Source organism: Tetrao urogallus (genome assembly GCF_951394365.1).
Source record: "Tetrao urogallus genome assembly, chromosome: 2".
NCBI classification, from domain to species: domain Eukaryota; kingdom Metazoa; phylum Chordata; class Aves; order Galliformes; family Phasianidae; genus Tetrao; species Tetrao urogallus.
In genome coordinates, this window is record NC_136814.1 from 108,844,589 (window position 1) to 108,866,412 (window position 21,824).

The following is a 21,824-nucleotide window of genomic DNA, read 5'->3' on the forward strand; positions in this document are numbered from 1 at the left end:
TCTGTGCACTGCACTTGCTAGTGATTTTATTACTTTTTAAATTAAGCAAACACTTTTTCCAGAGTTCCTGGAAATTCTCCTGGCCATTTGAAGACGACTCTAAGTCATCAGTGTTTGCCTTTTGGTCAGCCTTAGTCAAATGGCTTTGGCTGCATATGAAGCTTGGTCTCGGCCTCAGCTCTGGCTGGGAGTTACTGACCTCTTGGCTTGTTTGTGTGAGCTGAATCATCTGACACTTCCCTGCCTTCCTGCTTTCAGCCAGGCTGGCCCTGCAGGAATGGACGGGGAGCTCAGGGCTGTGAAGAAGCACGAGGTGAGGCTGTCAGGGCAGGGCTGGCTGTGGCACATCAGCAGTGCTGCTGGAGGGATGCCCTGATGGGAAAGGTTCTTCCAGCTTTACTCCTGTGGGGTTCGTTGGAAATGCCCTGGCTTTCCTTAATTGTGCATAGGGCTTGCTTTCCAAGCTGTGTTGTTTCTGTTTTTTTAACGTATTTATTAATTTAGAAAACTGCAAAAGCAGAACAATGAGCTAACTTGTCAGAATGGTTTGAGTCACTCCCATGCAATGTGTTTTTGGGACTGGAGGAGAAAAGTTTCCACGTTTGCTGCTCTAAGAAATGAAACCACTGCAGTATCATAATCTTTACTAAGGCAGAATCACATCACCTAACTCAGAAGTGACATTTCCAGTTATGAAAGGTTTTAGGGCTTGACTTCCATGTGGTCTGATTTGCACCGAAACTCATCCTGTGAGTGCAGTTTCATGCTGTGTTTCATCAGAGATAACTGGAGGATGCTGCTGCACAGGGCTTGATGTCCCTGGCCAGCACGGGCTGCTGTGGTTTATTTGGCTGTGGTGTGAGCTGATAAGCTGCTTGATGTGGTAAACGTCTCTGCTAGGCTTATTATCCTGTCAGCAAACAGACTGGCCTTACCCTGACTGTGTGATCATTGTCTGCTGTGCAAGTGTGGATGGGAATGTATCTTAGGGCAGGGAACGGAGAGATTGCCACCTGTTTCATTTTAGCCTGTAGTTACTTTGCACTTGATTCAAGCTGGATCTTTAATTACTTGCATCTGTCTTAATTGCTTTCAGTAGTGTCCATCATCCAGCAAACTGATTCTCTCACAGCTCCTTTGTTCCTGATTTTAAAATGCTTCTTAAAAAATCTTGGTGCCATCTTCATCCATTTTTGTACAGTACTTTTAATTGACTTAACGACGACTCTAACGGGAAAGCAGAGCAGCCAGTCCTTGTTATTCGCATGCTTTTTGTATGTCTGTGGGTTTGTTTCTTCTTGCCCTCAGCAGCATGTGTGTTTTGAGAAGCAGCTTGAGCTGTGAAAGTATTCTTCCATCCTAGGCCCTTGTCTGCACTGAAAGCTTTGATGGAAGTTGACTTATTTTAGCAGTGTCATAAACTGGAGACTAGTAAGATTAACTAGAGCAAGACTACCTAAAACTTAAAAGAAATTACACTGCTGTTGATACTCCTTATCATCATACAGTCATATCATAGAATGGCCTGGGTTGACCTGAAAGACCATCCAGTCCCAACCCCCTGCTGTGTGCAGGTCGCCAACCAGCAGCCCAGGCTGCCCAGAGCCACATCCAGCCTGGCCTTGAATGCCTGCAGGGATGGGGCATCCACAGCCTCCTTGGGCAACCTGTGCCAGTGCCTCACCACCCTCTGGCTCAAAAACTTCCTCCTCATATCCAACCCAAACCTCCCCCGTCTCAGTTTAAACATTCATCTGAACGTTTCTGGGTCAGGTTCTTAACTACTAGAACAAAGTGCCAAGGGAAGTGCTGGATCTGTCAGTTCTAGGTGTGGCTGATCCCTGCATGATGACTTTATCCATGCATTCTTCAGTCTTCCCTTCTGGCAGATGTGGTGGTCGTGTGCTGCTGGGATGAAGAAGCTGGCCAGGATGGAATCCCACTGGAGGAGAACAGCAGGGTGCTCTGGCAGCAGCTCCCCAGCGCACCTCATGGCTGTGTTATTGGACTGGTGCAAGAGGCAGCACTGCGGGAGTGCAGAGGGACAGAGCATGGCAGGGCTACTCCTCATCCTCAAACTGCTGGCTGGAGTTGTAAGAAACTGTGTTCTCTGCAAACGGCTGGCAATCTGTCCCTGAAAAGCAAAGCCTGTCTGGTTTTGTAAGTGGTTAAATAGAGTGTTATTCTGTGTAGAGATTCTGATGTGAAGCTTCACTTATTTGGCTGTGTTTACAAGCTGCCTGGGAGTGTCTGCAGAGCTTCAGATAATCATCTTGAGAGTGTGCCACGGGCTGTTTGCTGGGAACTTCAGTGTTCCCAGTTACTGCTCCTCTGAAGCCAGGTAAAGTGAAATGCTGTTTTGAAATCAGGGCAGTGGCAGGGCTGAGGCTATTAAATAGACATTGGGATAAAAATTAACGTGTTGTTCCTATGCTGTCACAGGTATGGAGGGCAGCTGGAGGTTGGATGTCGGGGAAGTTCTTTGCTATGAGAGTGGTGAGGTGCTGGAACAGCTGCCCAGAGAGGCTGTGATGCCCCGTCCATCCCTGGAGGTGTTGAAGGCCAGGTTGGATGGGGCCCTGGGCAGCCTGGGCTGCTGTGAAATGGGGAGGTTGGTGGCCCTGCATGGCACAGGGGGGTTGGAGCTTCGTGATCCTTGGGGTCCCTTCCAACCCAAACGATTCTGTATGGTAAGTAAGGAGATAGCAAATCTTTTGGAAAAGCACTTGCAAACAGTAGAATAAGTGTTTTTATTAATCATGGTTGATTATAAGCTATGCTGTTTTGCTCACGGAAAGCAAATGCAATGCTTTGTATGCCTGACTCAATTTACACGTGGTTCTGAAAATAAATATGATCTTCAGCATAGGGAAAGAGTGGATCCACTATGTGGAAGACTTAGCTCTTATGGAAAGCATACCGGTATTGGTGAAAGAATGCGGGGGAGCTGAGTCAGAAGGATGAAATCCTTTGAAGCTTGAGGAGGACGTGAAGGTGCATCTTGTCTGTGCTGCAGGGCCCTGTGTCAATTACCAGTGCTGTTCTCAAGCGTGTTGAGAATGGCAGAAGTGATGGTTAGCTTTCTGAGAGCTTTGCTTCCGTTGCTCTCTCTCCTGCCTGCAGTGACCACAGTCCTGTGCCCCAGATGGCTTTTCATAACCTTCTGTGATGTCTCTGCTCCCTTCCTGAATTCCTCAAATACCGAAGTTCTGTGCTACCATCAGTTAGCTATGCAAGACGTGGCACATGCTGTAGCTGTGTCCAGGCTGCATGTCTGATGATTAAGCCAATCAGTAGCTTAAATGCAGGAGAGTTAGGGTAGGAGGGGAGGGGGGAAAAAAAGCATGGTGCTTATTTTGAGGCAGTATTTTGGCTTGTTTTACAATGTGGGTATGCAGGAGAAAATTACTGGGAGTGAGAAGACAGACCAATAGCACGCTTGTGTTCTGAAGTTACTCATCTTTTCCTGATCAGAGGTGAAGAAGAGAGCAGCAGGCCATAAAGATAGACAACTTCACCACACGCAGGCAAGACTTGTGATGTCACAGGTCTCATTTTGGTTGCCAAGCTAAAGAGGGATGGGCTGGATGGGAAAATTGCAAGGTAAAAGGAAGCTGGGATGCCAGCTGTTCCTTGGGTCGATATGGTGGCTACTGGACATCGTCAGCAGCACTGATGATAGGGCAGAGCAGACCTCTGCCTGGAGAGGATAGTTGGTGTGCTGTGATAGCCCTGGGGCAGTGAGCTGACAGGAATCTCCTGAAATGCCACAGAAACACATGTGTAACACCTCGAGGGAACAGCCTGTCTTTATATTGGGTGGCTTCAGAAGAACAGCTAGCAGGTTGTGGGAGTGACAGTTTGCTGCTAATGGTGATGGCTCCGTGTGATTTTAACTCAGAGGGTGGTGAGGCACTGGCACAGGTTGCCCAAGGAGGCTGTGGATGCCCCATCCCTGCAGGCATTCAAGGCCAGGCTGGATGTGGCTCTGGGCAGCCTGGGCTGCTGGTTGGCGACCTGCACGCAGCAGGGGTTGGAGCTGGATGAGCGCTGTGGGCCTTTGCAACCCAGGCCATGCTGGGATGATTCTGTGGCGGCGCTAAAGGACCTTGTTTAGTGATGGGCCTTTGTAGATCATGCTGGCAGTTGTACTTCATAATCTTTAAGGTCTTTTCCAGTCTGCATGATTCTATGATTGTTATCTGCTGCTCACAAAGCTGTATCTGAAACACTATTTCCAGTTTTGCTCTCCTTTCTCCCCGAATGTCAACAAACTGGAGAGCCTCAAGCACAGCAAGGCAGACAGTGCACGTACTATGTGAGAAGTTGGTCCAGCTTGGAGATGATAAGGCCATGCTTGTCTTGGAAAGGCTGCCTGGCAGTGGTTGTGTTGTCTCCATCCCTTGCAGACTCCCGGGATTGAGCTGGTCAGAGCCTCGGGTGACTTGCTCTGACTTTGAGGTCATCCTTGCTTTGAATAGTTTGCAGTACGTGACCTCCAGAGGGCCTTGCAGACTTTTTTCCTCCCCACTGCGGTTCAAAGTGTTGCAAGCCTTGCTGGCTTAAGTCATAATCTTGATAAGATGTGGTTAAATCTCCTCTAAATTCATGTCACAAATGGTTTTTTAAAGGACTCGATTTCTTGAGTTTTAGAACATAATTGAGCTACAGAAGCAATTCAGTCTCTTTTAAAAATACCTGATTGAAGCTTTAGGGTGCCCTCGAGCCTTAATGGTTTTGACTGGCTGCTGTAAAAATCCATCATAAGGATTTCTGTCAGTGCTTTTCAGTCCACTGTTCGATTGCATTGACTGAAATGTCCGTGCTATTAAGTGAATGAACTTCATTAACGCAATAATTAGTACGGGCCATCCCGACAGAATGAAGTCAGATAGGAACACTTACCACTATTTTAATGTTAAGCATATTTTGTGGTTTTTGAAAGATCCCAGTCTGGGACCGTTCAGACAATTGCATCATTCCTGTTTTTAAAGCTGAAGGGAACACTTTGTGCATGATCCGAATGAAGCTTTTAAGTTTCCATAAATGCCTTTCAAAGCCAAATTCTTGCCGTGTTTGCAGAAATCCTAATTGCCATTCTGAATTAGAGATGTGCCAAATTGTAGGCCATCTATCGAAGCAGTTGGGTGGTTTTTTATACTGTAAGAAGAGTTTGTGGTTTGAGACCAGAGGGCTTTCAAAGACCTTGTTTCTGTATGTATGAATTCGTAACCTGGAGCTATGATCATGCAGTCCTTTTGGGCTGGAGGAGTCCTCAGGACAGTCAGCATGAGAAACTGCAGCTCTTGTAGTGTCAGCACCTTGCCCTGATGTTGTAGGAAGGGAACTTAAACGTGCCTGTATTCAAACCGTATTAATTTCTTATAATTCAAATGCAGATCTTTTTTCTTCTTCTCTTAGTAAAACGATTTCTAGCTCAGATAAGCAACAGAATCTTCAAATGTATTTTGTGAGCTGATGATCTAGTGCAGGTCTGGGCGAGAAAAGTGCTAATGAAGCTGGAAATGCAGTATTAAGCCTGTGGTAGATGGGTGCTTATGTAGTGCTCTGGGGCTGCAGGATCTACATGGGATGTGTTCATTTCCTTGTTCAGAGCTTCTTGAAACGGCCTCGTTTTAGCAGCTGCTGTAGGCTGGTGTTTTGTGACTCACCTTGGAGTGCCTTACCAAAACAGGTGGTATAAAATTAATGTAAAGGAAGAAACAGGAAGAGACGTAAGCCTGTATATGGGACAGTACCTGAGTCATGGCTTGTGGAAATGGTGGTGGGGTTTTCTGGTTTTGGTTTTTGTTTTCAAGCACATTTCTCAGGGCCCTTTGTGGTCCGTGGTTTCTTTGCTTATTGGATTAGTGGCAGTTCAGCTTTACTTGTGAAGACATTTGCAGCCTGTTCTGCTGGTGTCATCGCTCTGATTTCCTCTCTGGTTTCCTGTACTGAGCTCTACTCAGACAGTCAAAGAGGCAGCAAAGCATCACTTAATGCTTAAGGGAATTTCCCTAATAAAACACCTTGACCTCTTCTGTTTCTACATGATAGTCTTAAATACCTGCAGTTAGCACAGGTTTTCCTGTAATGCTTCCTGCTTCATATCTTCTCTTGCTACGTTCTTTCACTGAGAGGTGAGGATAGCATGCTGATTCTTGCTCAGAGTACTTGGAGGATGTGGGGGGAAACAAATATGCCGTTTTTGTTTCCATTGGATAAGGTAATCACAGGATACCCTGAGTTGGAAGGGGCCTGTAATCACAGAGTCCTAGAATGGCCTGGGTTGCAAAGGCCCACAGCGCTTCTCCAGCTCCAACCCCTGCTGTGTGCAGGTCGCCAACCAGCAGCCCAGGCTGCCCAGAGCCACATCCAGCCTGGCCTTGAATGCCTGCAGGGATGGGGCATCCACAGCCTCCTTGGACAACCTGTGCCACTGCCTCACCACCCTCTGGCTCAAAAACTTCCTCCTCAGATCCAACCTAAACCTTCCCTGTCTCACTTTAAAACCACTCCCCTTGTCCCATCACCATCCACCCTCACAAACAGCCGTTCCCCTCCTGTTTATACGCTCCCTTCAAGTATTGGATATCAATATAAGTTGGTTTTGATGCAGTATTGCTGCTCTGAGCCTGCCATGAGCCATCTTAGGCAGACACACTTGTGCAGAGTTGGCACTAAGCAGGTTTTTCTGAGGCTGTTTTCTGTATCTGATTCATCAGAACAACACTCGTGAACTTCAGCACAAAGCAGGACGAAGAGCCCATGTGTGTGAGCATGGAAGAGGATGTGTGATCACAGCATCCCTGTGAGAATACCCATCTCTGGAGGTGTTCAAGGCCAGGTTGGATGGGGCCCTGGGCAGCCTGGGCTGCTGTGAAATGGGGAGGTTGGTGGCCCTGCATGGCACAGGGGGGTTGGAGCTTCGTGATCCTTGAGGTCCCTTCCAACCCAAACCATTTTGTGATTCTATGATTAATATGTCTTGGAAGTACAGCTTTGGTTTCTTTCTCTTCTCTCTGGGAATGATGTAGCTGTCTTGGGCCCTGTGAAAAGGAGAAAAGGAACAGTGTGTTTCCATCTGTTTGCTTCTCATACTGATGCTTATTGCAGTATGAAAGGAGCTCCTTCGTTGCACAAGGTTGGTGTTCAGGGTGGTTTCTCCAATAGTGGGAAATGTTGGATGCTTTCCTCCTCAGTGTGAGGAACACTGAACCCATGGCTGTACCCCACTTGTCTCTTTGGGGAGCTGGTGAGTGTGGGCTTTGAGGGTGAGTTGCATGAAGAGGAGGGTGACTGAGGGAGCAGCTGTGGGACACAGAGGAGGGAGCCTGGCTGTGCAGTGGTGGAAGGGATTTGGCTGTCCAAAACCAGATGCTCACCTCTGAACAGGAGAGCTTGCTGGGCAGGGTTTTGGAAGCTGGGGATAGAAGACCTACCAGCTCTCTTGATATGAGCACGTGGGCAGTCATCAGCATCGCTGCTCAGCGTGGCAGGATGCTGTGGTATGAAGTGGGGGAAAAGCCCACTCTTACAACCACTGAGCACGGTTAGTGTTTATGGATGTTTTCATCGTTGGCTCCTGAACTCCTTTCTTAGGCGTCCAGTCGTATGCTGCAGTATTACTATTAAAACAGCTTGAACTCATGCTCATCTTGCAAACTGTAGGGACATTCTGGGGAAAAGCAGTTGTGAAAGAGCAGAGCTTTCTCCTTCAACCTAATACCCAATTTTGAGATAGTTGTGAAGAAATGTGTGATAGGAAAAGGATAGAGTTGTCTTCTGTTATCTTTTGTCTCTAGTGTAAGTTTTGTCTGCTGTAAAGCTGCATTCCTTTTAACTCTGTGTGCATTCAGACATTCTGACTGAAGCGTTAGCTTAGTTTTAGAAGAAACTAAACTTTGGGTCTTGTGAAAGCTGGGGAAGTGAGGGTAAGAGTATTACTGAGGTTTATTTCAGACATCTAGCAGCTGTCTGTTATGACCTAACTGCAGTTCTGCTGGCACACTGCTTCTGGAGGCTGGACAACTTTCCAGGGCTCAGCTTCCAATAAATGACTTTCCAGCTGAGCCAACCTGAAACCAACCTGAGGAGACCCTTCCAGAGCACAGCAAACAGCTCAAGCTCTTCCTGCAGCTTGATGCTGGACCTGGCCCTCCAGCTCTGCTCAAGGCTTCCTGGGTAGCCTGGGAGTTGATATGTGGGGTTTTCAGTTATCCCACAGGTGACTTCGGCTTAGTTTTGTAAGCTGTTCGGTGTCTTTTGCAAGAGGTTTATTTTGTCTGCTTTCTGTCTTTTTTCTGGCTAGTGCAGAAAGGCCCCCGAATTCTGACAGCAGCGTACTATCCTAAATGCAGTAGCACGAATGTGAAAATGTGCTCTTTGCTGGATGGGTGTGTGACCCTTGGCTATTTCCACTCAAGACAAAGGCAGGCTAGAATTTTGGTGTATTATCTGGTCTTTTCTGTTTCTTTTCTGTTTGCTTATTTTTGTAGAGCTCCCAGAGGACCCCCAAAGGCTTCTCTAATAGGTGGCTTAAGGGAAAACCCGTGTAGCTGCAGACTTGCTCAGTTTAAAGCCAGTGAAGATGGGCGTTGGGTGGCTGTGCTGATAAGGAGGTGCTGACACTGCAGAGAAGTGCAGAGTTCACCTGTGCCAGCAGAAACTGGATGCCTTTCTTGGGGGACACGTTGGCTAACAGTGCTTGCAGTTTTATCAGAGAGGCAGTGTTGTTAAGTTGGACACCTTTTACCTCTGCCAGGGGGATGCAATGACACCACTGGCTGGTTTTCATATATTAGATCCACTGTACTGGGAAGCTGCCATTTTACTGGAAACCAAGAGCTGAACAGACCACACCACAAAGCCCAGTATGACCCCGTATTTCCCCGAAAGATTTCCAATTGTTTGTGTGGTGTTCTTGTTTTTTTTTTTTTTTTTTGCTTAGCACTGTCGATTCAATCAGTGCCCCCTCCCCCAGCATCACCAAAAGTAGGTCAGAGCCCACCTTCTGGGAGGTTCTGTGATGACACTGAGTGCTCTGGTTGGAGGACAGAAAGCTGCCTCCAAAGGTAGGACCTTGGCTTCAACCAGTCCCAGAATGGCTGCAGCTGGAAGCTCTGCTCACCTCGGCCAGCCCTTCTGCTCGGAGTATGAGCTGGATGAGGAGCTATGAGATACGGTTTAGTAGCTTGGTGGGTAGTAATGCTGATAGGAGGGTTGGACTGAACGATCTTGTCTTTTCCAACCTTGTGATCCTGTGAGTAGGGCCAGCTGCAGCGGGCTGTGTCTGGTTTGGCTTTGAGCGTTCACCAGGAGGCTGTACTGCCCTGGCAGTGACTGCTGGGGCGTACACTGGTGAGTGTAAGCAGCCTGTGCTTGGACTTTGTATCAATGAGGATAACCTTCTGATTTTGGCGTTTGGGGAAAGTTTGCAGTCCATTTCACCATATGCTTGTCTAGCCTGTACTCCTGTCAGTTTGTGTATGAGGATTCTGTGAGAGGTTTTGTCCAAAGCCTTGTTAGAATTGGGTGAGAATTAGTGTCTCCTGCTTTCTGCTCACTCAGTGAACTAGTTTTGCATTGAAGGCAGCTATCAGTTTGGTCAGGCAAGATTTCTTCCTTATGTCTTTGTTGATTTTAACTGCTTATCACCCAGGTGCTCTTGGATGGCTCAGGCTAAACTGAGCTCCTCTAACAGAGCTTCCAGCCCCTTGTCTGCAGCCAGGATCGTAGAATCCCAGCATGGCCTGGGTTCAAAGGCCCACAGCGCTCCTCCAGTCCCAACCCCCTGCTGTGTGCAGGTCGCCAACCAGCAGCCCAGGCTGCCCAGAGCCACATCCAGCCTGGCCTTGAATGCCTGCAGGGATGGGGCATCCACAGCCTCCTTGGGCAACCTGTGCCAGTGCCTCACCACCCTCTGGGGGAAAAACTTCCTCCTCATATCCAACCCAAACCTCCCCTGTCTCACTTTAAAACCATTCCCCTTGTCCCATCACCATCCACCCTCACAAACAGCCGTTCCCCTCCTGTTTATCCGCTCCCTTCAAGCACTGAAGGCCACCATGAGGTCACCCCACAGCCTTCTCTTCTCCAGGCTAAACAAGCCCAGTTTGCTCAACCTTTTGGATGCTAAGTGTAGTTCTGCTTTACTCATTCTGTTCTGCCACTTCTTACATTCTCCGCTTTATGTATATATAATCTGTAATACTCTAATCGAGATGAGTCTAGCTTAGCTTGTCATTTTGTTTCCTTACCTCATTTCTTAGTTTGAAGCATGTGCCAGCTAATGTCTAACACTTGTCTTTGATTTTTTTTTTCCTAAACACAGCTTCTAATTGATCTGATAGAGGACTAGGGTGAAGAATTTGTATTTGTACTTGGAGTAGGGAGTGGTTTATGCCTTGCCTGCAATATTTACTCCATACAGCAGTGTCTGTCATTGACTTGTGACTACTTAAAAGCATTTACTGTCACTGTTGAACAGTGTTTTGCTTGGGAAAATACAAGTGGAATTGCCTTCAGCAGGTAACATCATCCGGTGACTGGACTGCTTGGGCAGTGGAAAGGTTCCCTGCCCCTTGTGCTGCAGTCTGAATCACGTGGACACCTGGCACTGCTTGCTAATGGAAAGCAGAACTGACAAATGTTGCTCATGAGGACTGAGCAGAAGATTTGTTGGTGTCATCACATGAAAGCTTCATACAGCCTGTTTATCTTGGCTTTCCCCATGACTGCTCCCACTTCCCAGGCAAAGGAATGGAGTTTAGATCCTGTTTGTGTACGTCGGAAAGGAGGATGGTGTTAAGTGTCATTGCCAAACACCAGAGGAAACTCAGCACCTGAATTTCAAAAATGAAGTGCTGATGTTTGTTCACTTCAGTTTGTCTTCAGAACGTGGAGTCTCCCAGAGCATGTCTGGGTGGTTTTGAGGATCTCCTCCGACTGCTGGCACGACATGTCTGTGCTTTACAGCTGCTGACCAACATGAATGCGCTGTGCGTTTCAAGGGCAGATGCAGAAATATTCCCCAAGGAAATAAAGAGGCATTTAAAATAATTAGCTCATGTTGACACAGCGTGGCTATGATTACTGCTTCAGAGTCTGCTGTGGGAAGGGGGCCAGGTGTTTGGCAGCTTGGTGCTTTGTGTGGTTACAGTGAGAGACCTCGTGTTCTGCTTCCCACATTTGCCTTCACAAAACGGGTCCTGTGCTGTGTGCATTGACATGTAGTGCTTGCTTGTGTGCCTGAGAGAAGCACATTAGTATGGCTTTGTCTGAGGTCACTGTGTGTCTGGGTTTCCAAAATGGTTTGGTTGGAAGATGACATTTTTATGTCCAGGCTATGGATGGCGATTGTCTTTATGATGTCAGTGACAGAATTTCCAGTCTATTCAGCAGTATTTTATCTCAACCCCTCAGCGGCAGAAAAATGCTCTGCAGAATCAAGACAATTTCTGTGCTTGCTGCAGGCAGTTGTGGGGAAAATAAATACTGAAGCAAGCTTAGAGCAAACGTTGGGCAAAAATAAGCTCACACCATGGCAGTAGCTTAAATGAGGAGTTGCACAGCTTGTGTCACAAGCAGATAATTGTGGTGGTGACTTCTGTTCCAGGCAAAGACAACATTCTCTCTTAAAGAGGAGGGGAAAAATAAACTGCTTTCGTGGTTATTTTCAGCTGGCTCCTTCATCAGTGGTTGTATTGAGAATGACCACATAGGCCATTCTGACACTTCTGTTGCATTCCTGGTGCAATCCTGTAGCTGTGATTTTTACTGTTGGTGTTCTGAGTTTGTCTGTAGGCAGAGGGCTGAAGGCTCTGCTTCAGAACGCATGCAGCAGTGCTTGTGGCAAAGACTACGCACGGGCAAGAACTGTGTGCCTTGGTTTGGTGGAGCTGAGGGAAAGCCCCAGAAGACTGCTTTTCTCCCATTTGATTCCTTAATTGTGAAATAATTGTTGGATGCTGTTATGGATCAATAAATAACAAATCTGGAGAAAGCAAGCAAATAAAAGACATGTACAGCTCTTCAAAATGTCTGTTGTTCAACCCCCCTATGGTCTTGTCTTTGTGTATGTTGTGATCCGCAGTGCAGGGGAGGTTTGGGGGATTATAGTGTTACCTCTTGTAGCAGCTGGGTGACCAGACTGGGTTCACAGAATCCCAGCATGGCCTGGGTTGCAAAGGCCCACAGCGCTCATCAGCTCCAACCCCCTGCTGTGTGCAGGTCGCCAACCAGCAGCCCAGGCTGCCCACAGCCACATTCAGCCTGGTCTTAAACTGCTTTGGGCTGAGGGGAGCTGATTGCTTGCAGGTTTGTGGGAAGTCCTGGCACGAGCAGGATTTCTTCATCAACACATGAGCCCTTCTTTCCATACAAGCGACTCCACTAGGTCTTGTGCAACAAGTGCACGAGTGTGCCAATGTATTGCTAGGCTCTTCTGAGGAAACTTAGTTATGTCAAAATTAAAGCTTGCTTGCTTATTCCTTATTGTACCAAACCAGAGGCATCTGAAGAGAGGTGCCCTTTAGATATGGGTGCCAATGAGCAAAGGCCTTCACCTATAGGTTCATAGCTGCTAAGTCTGAGACTGGGCCCTGGGCTTCGGGCAGTGATCTCTTCAAGCTTTTACAGTGCAAAAAATCACCTCCCTCCACACACAAAATGTGCTATTCCTGGTTTTGCTTTACTTTAACAAGTGACTTTTTTACCTTTCTGGAATGGGTGGGGACACAGCAGTTCGTGAATAAGTGTTGCTGTGAGGACATTAACACGTGCCTGAGTTGTTCCGTTTTTTTTCTTCCAGTGGAGTATATTGTGGAGTATGACTATGATGCAGTGCATGATGATGAGCTAACCATCCGAGTTGGGGAAATCATCAGGAATGTGAAAAAACTGGAAGAAGAAGGATGGCTGGAAGGGGAGCTGAATGGCAAGCGGGGCATGTTCCCAGATAACTTTGTGAAGGTGAGTTTTGTGCAGTGGCTGCTGTGGCTGTACAGCGGCCTAGTTATTTCTGAAACGGTGCCATTACACACCTGTTATATTTCTAAGGGGACAAATTTTTGATTTGAAGGCCTTCTAGCTTATTCAGGCTTCTGGGGATGTTTCTGGAAGTTCTTTTCCCTTTATAAGCTCTTCTCTCTGTTCTTGCTCACGTGGGCATTTCTGTTGATCCATACCTTCGTGCTGTATCCTGTCTCCTTGCGACTGCTTCAGTTGTGTGCAGCGCAGTGAGCTGCCTTAGTGAGATGGATTGACTCCTAAAAACTAACATGAAATAAAAATCTATGCCTGGAAGGTGGATCTATGGAAGATATCAGGTCAAGAGAGCGGGGAAAGTACGCTCGTGGCTCAGTCAGCTGAGCTGCGGTTGTGTGAATGCTTCAGCTCAGATGGCAGCTGTTGGTTTGAGGGAGCTCCCTCCTGACACAGCCTTCTCTGTGTCTGTGCAAAGGGCACGGAATGGGCCTAGCCTAAAAAGCAATTGTGAATCAGTGAAGCTGTGCAATCGTGCCACCTTTTGCATTTGCTGTGTATTTGTGTATGTATGTTTTAAGTGAAGACTGCTTGCAGTTGTGCTTTTCTGTTTCATCTGAAAGTTTTGTAAGTCTAGTATTGAGTACGCAGCTATTTATTAGTTGCTTGCATAGTCTAGGTGTGCTGTTCCACGTGTGACAGCTGAAATCTGGAGTCTGCTGAGCTGCCAGGTGTCTCATTGTCAGAAGTATGTAAGTGTTACTGGGATTATACCTTCCTTCTTTGTACTTTTTACTTCTTTAGAATATCTTCCTTGGTGTAACCATGGTGTTCCATGGTTATATCTTGGTTATATCCATATCTTCCATGGTGTTCCATGAAGTATAATTAACAAGAATTTAGATATTCTTGTCTTTCTGAAGTAAAATTATTATTTGCAGAGTAGGAGTTCTTTGACCATATCCTAGCAAGATGCATTGTTACTAAACTGTAAGAGGGAATGTGTGCGGTGTTGTGATCACATCTTCATGCTTGAGTGCAAGAGAATTGATTTTTCTGTTCGATTTGATGAAAAAAAGAAAAGAAACCACTCCTTTTTATTGCTGGAAAAAATTAATTGCCCACCTTTAAAAATGATTGGAATTAACCAGCTGTTCCTTTTGTGCCTCTTAGCAAGGGAAAGTGAGCAAGAATGCCTTTCACTTGTCTAACACTTGTAACTTGTTTTAGCTCATTGCCAAATCCCTTTGAGGTCTAGGGCTGTGTATAAATGCTAACTTACTTTTATCTCATGTGCTTTTTGATGACTGTTGTGCTGGTGACATCCTTGCCTGGCCCATAGGTGCCATGTAGGAAGGTGTCAGACCCACGGCAGTTCATGCCAGGTCTTGGCTCACCAAGGTTAGTTTGCTGAACGGTTCAGAGGGTCAGAGCTGGCATGCTTTTATGTGAAGAACTAAATTAATTGCATGTTGTTTTTCTCTTCTCCAAATTCAAGGAGAACTTTCACAAACTTTGATATAAATCACTGTGGTGTTAGTGCATGAAGGGTTGGTGAGCTGCAGGAAGGAGGTGAAAAGCAACTGGAGCAGAGCTGTACTTCGGTCTTGCAAACAAGGAAGGTCCTTGGAGAAATGAATTGGCTGTTGGTTACCTCACCCATCAGCTGTTCAAACTCGAAGTGAGGTGGTGGCTTTTGTGTCAGCTGGGCTTCCTATGGAGCGGGACCCTGCAGCTCCTGAGGGCAATCCAGTTGGAATGGAGAATGTCTGAGGTCTGTGGGATGGGGTGTGACAAGAAGGAGGGGGACAAATGCTTGAATTTCATGCTTTTCTGAAAGGATCTCTGTATTCCTGGCATGAATGTCATCTCATGCATTACATGGGGACGTGGCCTGAACTCATCATAAGGCTCAATTGTTTGGTTGGTTATATATATGTATGTAAAATAGAGTGTGTGTGTGTGTATCACAAGAATTGAGTGGAGGCCAATGTGTAACCTCTCCATGAAGAATTTGGATGGTAAATTGTAATCTCTGCTGATTGCATAAGTTAGCTTTTGAAGCTGAAAATGCTGAATGTGTTACTCACTGGAGTTGCCTGGCTTTTTCCTATGTGAACTGTTTTGAAATATAACAAATACGTGATAGTTTAAATGGGACAAAGCTGGACACGCTGTCTTGTTTTCAATTAGATGTTTATGAAGGAGGAAAAAGCGGAACACAGGAAGTTCCATGCAAACACAAGGAAGAGCCTCCTTACTGTGAGAGCCTGGGACGGCTGCCCAGGGGCGGTGGACTCCTCAGCAGTCAGGGCCTGAGATGGATGCCTTCCCATGCGACCTGCTGCAGAACTGCTCTGGCAGGGCTTGGGCTCGGCATCTCCTGAGGTCCCTTGCAGTTCTGTGTTTCTGTCAGTCCTTTCATATCCTGTGAAGTCATTGATTTTTGTCAGACAGTTGCAGGAGCACTGCAGGGATACAGCAGTAACTCCAGCTCATTCAGCTCGTTTTGCTCAGCTCCTGCAGGACAAAAGCTTGTTGCCAGGTGGCAGCTGCAGTGTCTGTGGCTGCCAGGCAGCTTCTTGTCTGAAGGACAACCGAAATACCAATAGGAGGAATAGGGCTGCGTGCTCTCTTGATGTGCTGGATGCCCCAGATTCAGACTGTGTACCATCACAGCTAAAGCAGATCCAGGTCCCATTTTGTTCCTGTGCTGGGCATGGGTTTACAACGCAGGCTTCACCAACGCTGCTCCTCATGCTTTGATTTTTGCACCAGACAATTCAACTTTTCTGTTCAAAATATAACTGAGCGCTGTCATCTTCATTTCAAGTTGCTAACAGTCTTGCAGGAAATAGTTTTTCGTTGGTGTCTTCATTTTCTCTCAGATTTTCTAAGTATTTCCATGTAGCAGTTTTATGGAAGCTATACAATGGTAACAATTAGTTCTGTGCAGTTCAGAGTGTAGCAAAGGAAGCTGACATCATGCTTTCAGGTGGATGTGAAGGCTAATTTGTTGCACAAACAAGTAGGTGAGCTAAGCTCTGTGTTAACCCATAATATTTCTAAACAAAAGGGAGTCTGTGTAAGCTTCCTGTGGATACTGATGCACTGTTGATAATGCTTGATACCTTGTAATGTATGCTGGTAGCTCTCATTATTATCAGACTTTCTGCATGCTGATGTAGCATCCTCCAAAAGGCTGCTGGTGGCTGATTCTGTGTGCCAGGTGGGAGTGGGCATGTTCTGCAGGCCCTTGCAAGGCTCTTACACCTCCACAGGTAAGCCAAAGCCTGAGGCTCTGTGTGGTTCTTAGAGCTGACTTGCACCATGTTATTTTGCATTTAAAGAAAGTGCATGGATACCTTCAGTTAAGGAGAACCAGGTGCCCTGTAAAGCTTCCATGGTGTTCTTGGTTAGTAGTGTCACAGTGTGCCTGAGTGGAAAGTGGGAGGTACCCAAAGGTTGGGATGAGGTGGGGTTGGGTGGCGATGTCTGAAGCAGTCCTTGCATGGGAGCTCACAGCTGGTGGAAAACTCCCAGCGGCTGCATGGTTGCAAACAGATGCTCAAACATTGCGAGCAGTTACCAGCTGTGAAGCTATCGTCCTTGAACTTACTTTCAGTAATAGAGGTCTTTTCAAAAGTGCTCTTGCAATGTTGGGCTTTAGAGTGCTTGACAGGAGCTCAGTTTTTCCTCTCTGCCTCATAACAAAATGTACTTTCTCAGTTTTGTTTCGGAGCCCTGGCTCATATGTGCCATGTTGCTATAAGCTGCCTTTCTTCATGAAGTTGTGGAGCTCCTCTGCAGGTATGGAGGTTTGCGATCTCAGCGCCAAATTCTCATTTAAATTCCAGCTTGGTTTGTGTTCCTATATGCTTTTGGTTATGTTGTAATACATGAACTGAATGTTTTGTTCCTGACATCGCTGTTATTGCCATTTCTCTTCCTGCTTTCTACACGGGCAGCATTGAAATAAATAACCTCATAAATTCCTGAAAGAGATGAGCAGTGGAAATCTCGCAGACTTCTATTGTCTTTTTTTTTGACAGTAGCTTTTCCTTTCTTAAATTCATCATCGTGAAATGTACCCACACCCATTTGTGTCCAGTACGAGTTAGGGCAGCGGGAGAAGCTGCTGAATGGAAAATTCACTCTCCAACTCTTGCATTAAGCTGGAAGTGATTTGGTGTTTGTTCGTCCGCTTATTTGAGAAAGCTTTTGTCTATACACAGTGAAAAGGTTTTTAGCATCGTAATAATAACTAAAACAAAACGAGCAGCTTTTATCTTTGCAGCCGCACTGTGAGTCTGCTGTTCATGGCAGTAAAACTGGCTGGGTCGTAAGCGTGGGGCAGTGCTTCAAACAAGGGAGGGGCAGTGGATGGATTAACTCACAGCTTCCATCAGTGAGGGCAGACGGGGGCTGAGCTTGGGGAGCACTGTGGGGAGCAGGCTGGGATCCTAACGCACGTGCTGCGTGTGTCCACCTGTGCACAGCAGGGCTGTGCTGTGCTGCTGCTCAGAGTGCTGTTTGCCTGCAAGGTGTGTGCAGCTGCTGCCCTGCACCGCGCTGCTGTCCTGCTCAGGTTAGTGAGCCCCTGAACTTTGCTCGCCACGACATTTTCTTCTCTTCCTCCTCTGAAATAATAATAAAAAAAAGGCAGAACACAGGGTGTGTTCGAGCAAATATGTCCCTGGAAGTGGTAAGCTTGCTTGATTTTCTGTATGTTCTTAATCAATACATTGATTTTGTGTTTTGGGGAAATGAATGCGAGCAGCAGCATGAATTAAAAAAGCTATGGTCGCTGTATGATTTTTTTTTAGGTCGCATTTAATGTGTTTTTTTATGCTCTGTCTTAGAGTTGTTTGTGTAACAAAACAGCTTGGTTTTGATTTAAGTGAACTTCTTTCCAGTGTACAGAGACAGGCAGGAATTGCAGTCAGTTACAGTGCTTGGGTGAAGGATTCCTTTAAACAGCCGCTGTTTGCTTTCTTGTTCAGCTCCCCGGTCTGTGCGCCTGTCGGTGTACAGGAAACACAACCCAAACCCCTCTGCTCTGCCTCAGAGCCCCCCTCTACCCGACCCTTTTCACTGGGAGCAGTTCCAGCTATAGCAGAGCTGAGCTGCTGCCTTGGGGCTGAGATGGTGCAAGGTCCCCAGCGTGCTGCAAGCCGGTGAGGAAGCTTTGCCTGAAAGCTCCTTCAACTGCAGCAATGTCCTCTGCAATTCCTTTGCAAAAATAGCACATGGGCCTCACCCAGATCTATAACCAGGAGCTGTTATAGGGCCAGGAGCTGGGAAGGATTGCAGGCAAGGTAAAGGCACTTTTTGTCTCAGTTCTGCCTAATTCGCGTTTTCTTACAACTAGTGAAGTAACAGCTGACAAAACAGATGAATAACTATGAACGTCTGTACTTAATGTCTGTGTGACGGGCCGTGCAGTTAGGAAGCAGATGTGGGGGTCCTCAGCACAGAAGTCAGGAGTGTGTTTTGTTACAGTAATGCAATACAATGCATACCTGTTTCCAGCACTTCCAGATTGGCTCTGCTGCTGTGTGTCACACCAGGCTGTGTGTTTTGACACCTGTTCAGTCTGAATTCTTTGCATTCGAGTAATGCTCGGAGAAAATTAAACATACACTAATAAATCAGTCCTAGCAGTCAAGGGATGCTTTGGTTTATGTAGCTTTCTCTTTTCTTTTCTGCTGTTTTGAGGAAATTGGCACAGATTAGGCTTGCCAGGGGATGAGGCTTAGTGGTATGGAGACTTCTTTGGCTTCCTGGTGAGGGGAGAGGAAAGTTGGTTTGGTGGGAAAGCAGCTCTTGCTTTGAAGAAGCTGCTGTGTTTATTTTCCCCTTCAAAAAGAAAATATGTCAAATTAAAAGTTACGTAATTTTGGGTTCAGTGCTGAGCGCATGAGAAATGACGGCCACAAGCAGGCTCTGCTTGCCCTGATAAGGAGTAAAGCAGGGACTGTGAGATGTGGTACTGGCACCTGTGTGGAGTCCACGACTCCTGCTGCTTTCCTTCCAGCTCTTGGAGGAACCAGCACTACTGGAGGACACCCTTCATGGCGAGCCGCTCGGTGGGACTGGGCTGGTTTAGGGCAGCAACCCAGGCAAGGCTGCCCAGGCTGTTCCCAGTCCCAGCTATTGAGTGGGATGGTAGCAGGGATTACTGCCACTGCGGGCTGAGAGAGAGCTCTCAACTATTTGTCTGTTCTGTCGTGTCTGAATGAACAGCGGAACAGGTGTGAAGGTGAATGGCTTGTGTGTGCCTGCTTGTGATGGAAGGGAAGCTCTGTTTCAAGAAAGGAAATAAGAAGACGAAGCACACTGCCACGTAAAGCTGATGATGTTCAAATGCAGTCGTGTGTAGCAGTTTTGTTAGGATAGAGCTCATCGCGGGTTACTCTTGCTTACATGGATCCTTCTGTTTGTTTCTGTCTACAGCTATGTCTGCTTATGTCTGTTCTGTCTGCAGCTGTTTACAAGGGTGAATGGTGATAGGACAAGGGAATGAGTTAAACTGAGACAGGGGAGGTTTGGGTTGGATATGAGGAGGAAGTTTTTGAGCCAGAGGGTGGTGAGGCAGTGGCACAGGTTGCCCAAGGAGGCTGTGGATGCCCCATCCCTGCAGGCATTCAAGGCCAGGCTGGATGTGGCTCTGGGCAGCCTGGGCTGCTGGTTGGTGACCTGCACACAGCAGGGGTTGGGACTGGATGAGTGTTGTTCAGGCCATTCTATGACTTTGATTTGTGGTTGAAATGTTTGGGTTTATGCAAGGTGAGACCTTGTGAAGTCTCTCTGTAAAGCAACCTGTCTCACATAGTTTGGAAAAGCAAAGCTGCGAAGTGGATTTGAGCTTACATGTAGTCTGAACTGCCCTGCAGAGCTCCTGTTTCTTTACAAGGAGAGTGGTTAGGCCCCGGAACGGGCTGCCCAGGGAGGTTGTGGATGCCCCGTCCTTGGACGTGTTCAAGGCCAGGTTGGACGGGGTGCTGGGCAACCTGATCTAAATGTGGATGTTTGGTGGCCCTGCTAGGCAGGGGGGTTGGAGCTACATGATCCTTGAGGTCCCTTCCAACCCAGGTGATTCTGTGATTCTGTGATTCTGTTGTGGACGTGTTCTCCTGGCACGAGTGCTTGTGGGTGCCTCTGTGGTACCTGGGGGCCCAGGGTTCTTGTGCCATGATTGGCAGTGGAAGGAACACAACAGATCTTGTTGGTAATATCTTTACTGTATTCACACTGGGATCGTATTGCTTTATTTGTGTAAGGTGCAAATGTGTGCATTATTTCATTCCATCAGCAGAGGGGTGGCCAGGAGGGACAGGGAGGTGATTGTCCATCCCTGCTCTACTCTTGTGAGGCCCCATCTGCAGCACTGTGTCCAGGGCTGGGGGCCCCAGTACAAGAAAGACAGGGAGCTGTTGGAGAGGGTCCAGAGGAGCCACAGAGATGAGCAGGGGGCTGCAGCACCTCCACTACAAAGACAGGCTGAGGGAGCTGGGCTTGTTCAGCATGGAGAAGAGAAGCTGCAGGGTGACCTCAGTGCAGCCTGCAGTGCCTAAAGGGAGCCTGCAGCCAGGAGGGGAGTCAGCTCTGTGAAAGGGGAGATGACAGCAGGACAAGGGGAAATGGTTTGGAGTTGAGGGAGGGCAGCTGGAGGTTGGATGTCAGGGGGAAATTGTGTGCTGTGAGAGTGGTGAGGTGCTGGAACAGCTGCCCAGAGAGGCTGTGATGCCCCGTCCATCCCTGGAGGTGTTGGAGGCCAGGTTGGATGGGGCCCTGGGCAGCCTGGGCTGCTATGAAGTGTGGAGGTTGGTGGCCCTGCATGGCGCAGGGGGGTTGGAGCTCAGTGATCCTTGAGGCCCCTTTCAACCCAAACCATTCTGTGCACTGGTGTTTCTTTCACTGTTTTGCATTTCAAAGTAGTGTTGACAGGAGTATGTAAGGAATGGTAAGAACTCCTATATAGTGTATCAGTGGCAGAACTGCCATGGAAAGGAACTTGAGGTGCTGTTTTCAAGGATAGCAGGAGAAAATGTGGTGTCTGGCATGTGTGAGCACTGCTGAATACACTCATTATTCGTGTTTGAGTTATCCAGGTGTTTGACTGTATGCAGTCTTGTGCTCCAAAAAAGATGAATCTGCCCATGGAGTGCTGTTGGAGCTGCGTGCTCTTGGATGTGTGCTGCTGCAGTCAGGTGTAGAGGGCTGGAAAGGAAAACTGCTGTGTGCAAATAGTTACTCCTTTAACCACATGAAACGGTGTGCACTTCTGCCCTTCCTTAATTAATTTCATTGTGTGTGATTTTATAACTTCCTTTCCAAGGGCTGGAAGTTTGTAGGGAGAGCATGTTGCGTCAGATGGAGTTTGCAGCTACAATTAAGTAAACTGCAGAGTGCGTGTAGTAACTTGGTCAGAAATAACTAGCTAGATGCACAGAAAGCTTAGTCTAAGTTTAGACCTTTTTCTATATACAGAAATCTAAATCACTGCTGTAACTGTGTACTGTGCAATTACTGTATATAAGATATTAAAGAGGTCAATTACCCAGGTAATATGTAATGCTTGCTGCATCCGGGGAATCTCTGGCTGTGCATCCCAGCACTGTCACTGCAGTCCGTTCTCACATGTCAGGTAAATCAAGACGTGTACACACCCAATACTGCTGATGTTCCATCTGTTCTTTTGCTTTTTTTCTCTTTTTTTTAATGAGGTTGAGTGAAGTAACCACACTTGCAAACTTGCGGTGTGATAACTTGTGTGAGTCTACCTCTGCTGTTCTGCCAGCCTGCAGCACCAAGGCCTGCATCATAGAATCATAGAA

The 21,824-nt window shown here is 47.1% G+C and overlaps 1 protein-coding gene across 1 annotated transcript in view; it reads left to right on the plus strand.

Annotated features, from left to right (window-relative positions):
* Positions 1-277: 277 nt before the first annotated feature.
* CD2AP (CD2 associated protein) overlaps positions 278-21,824 on the plus strand; it is a gene marked incomplete at both ends in the record, with an annotated part of 58,063 nt that continues 36,516 nt past the window's right edge. Inside the window, 3 exons of the mRNA XM_079550415.1 lie at positions 278-313; positions 2,281-2,341; positions 12,812-12,972. Of these exons, the coding sequence (XP_079406541.1) occupies positions 278-313; positions 2,281-2,341; positions 12,812-12,972 (258 nt within the window). The remainder of the gene's footprint in view (positions 314-2,280; positions 2,342-12,811; positions 12,973-21,824) is intronic.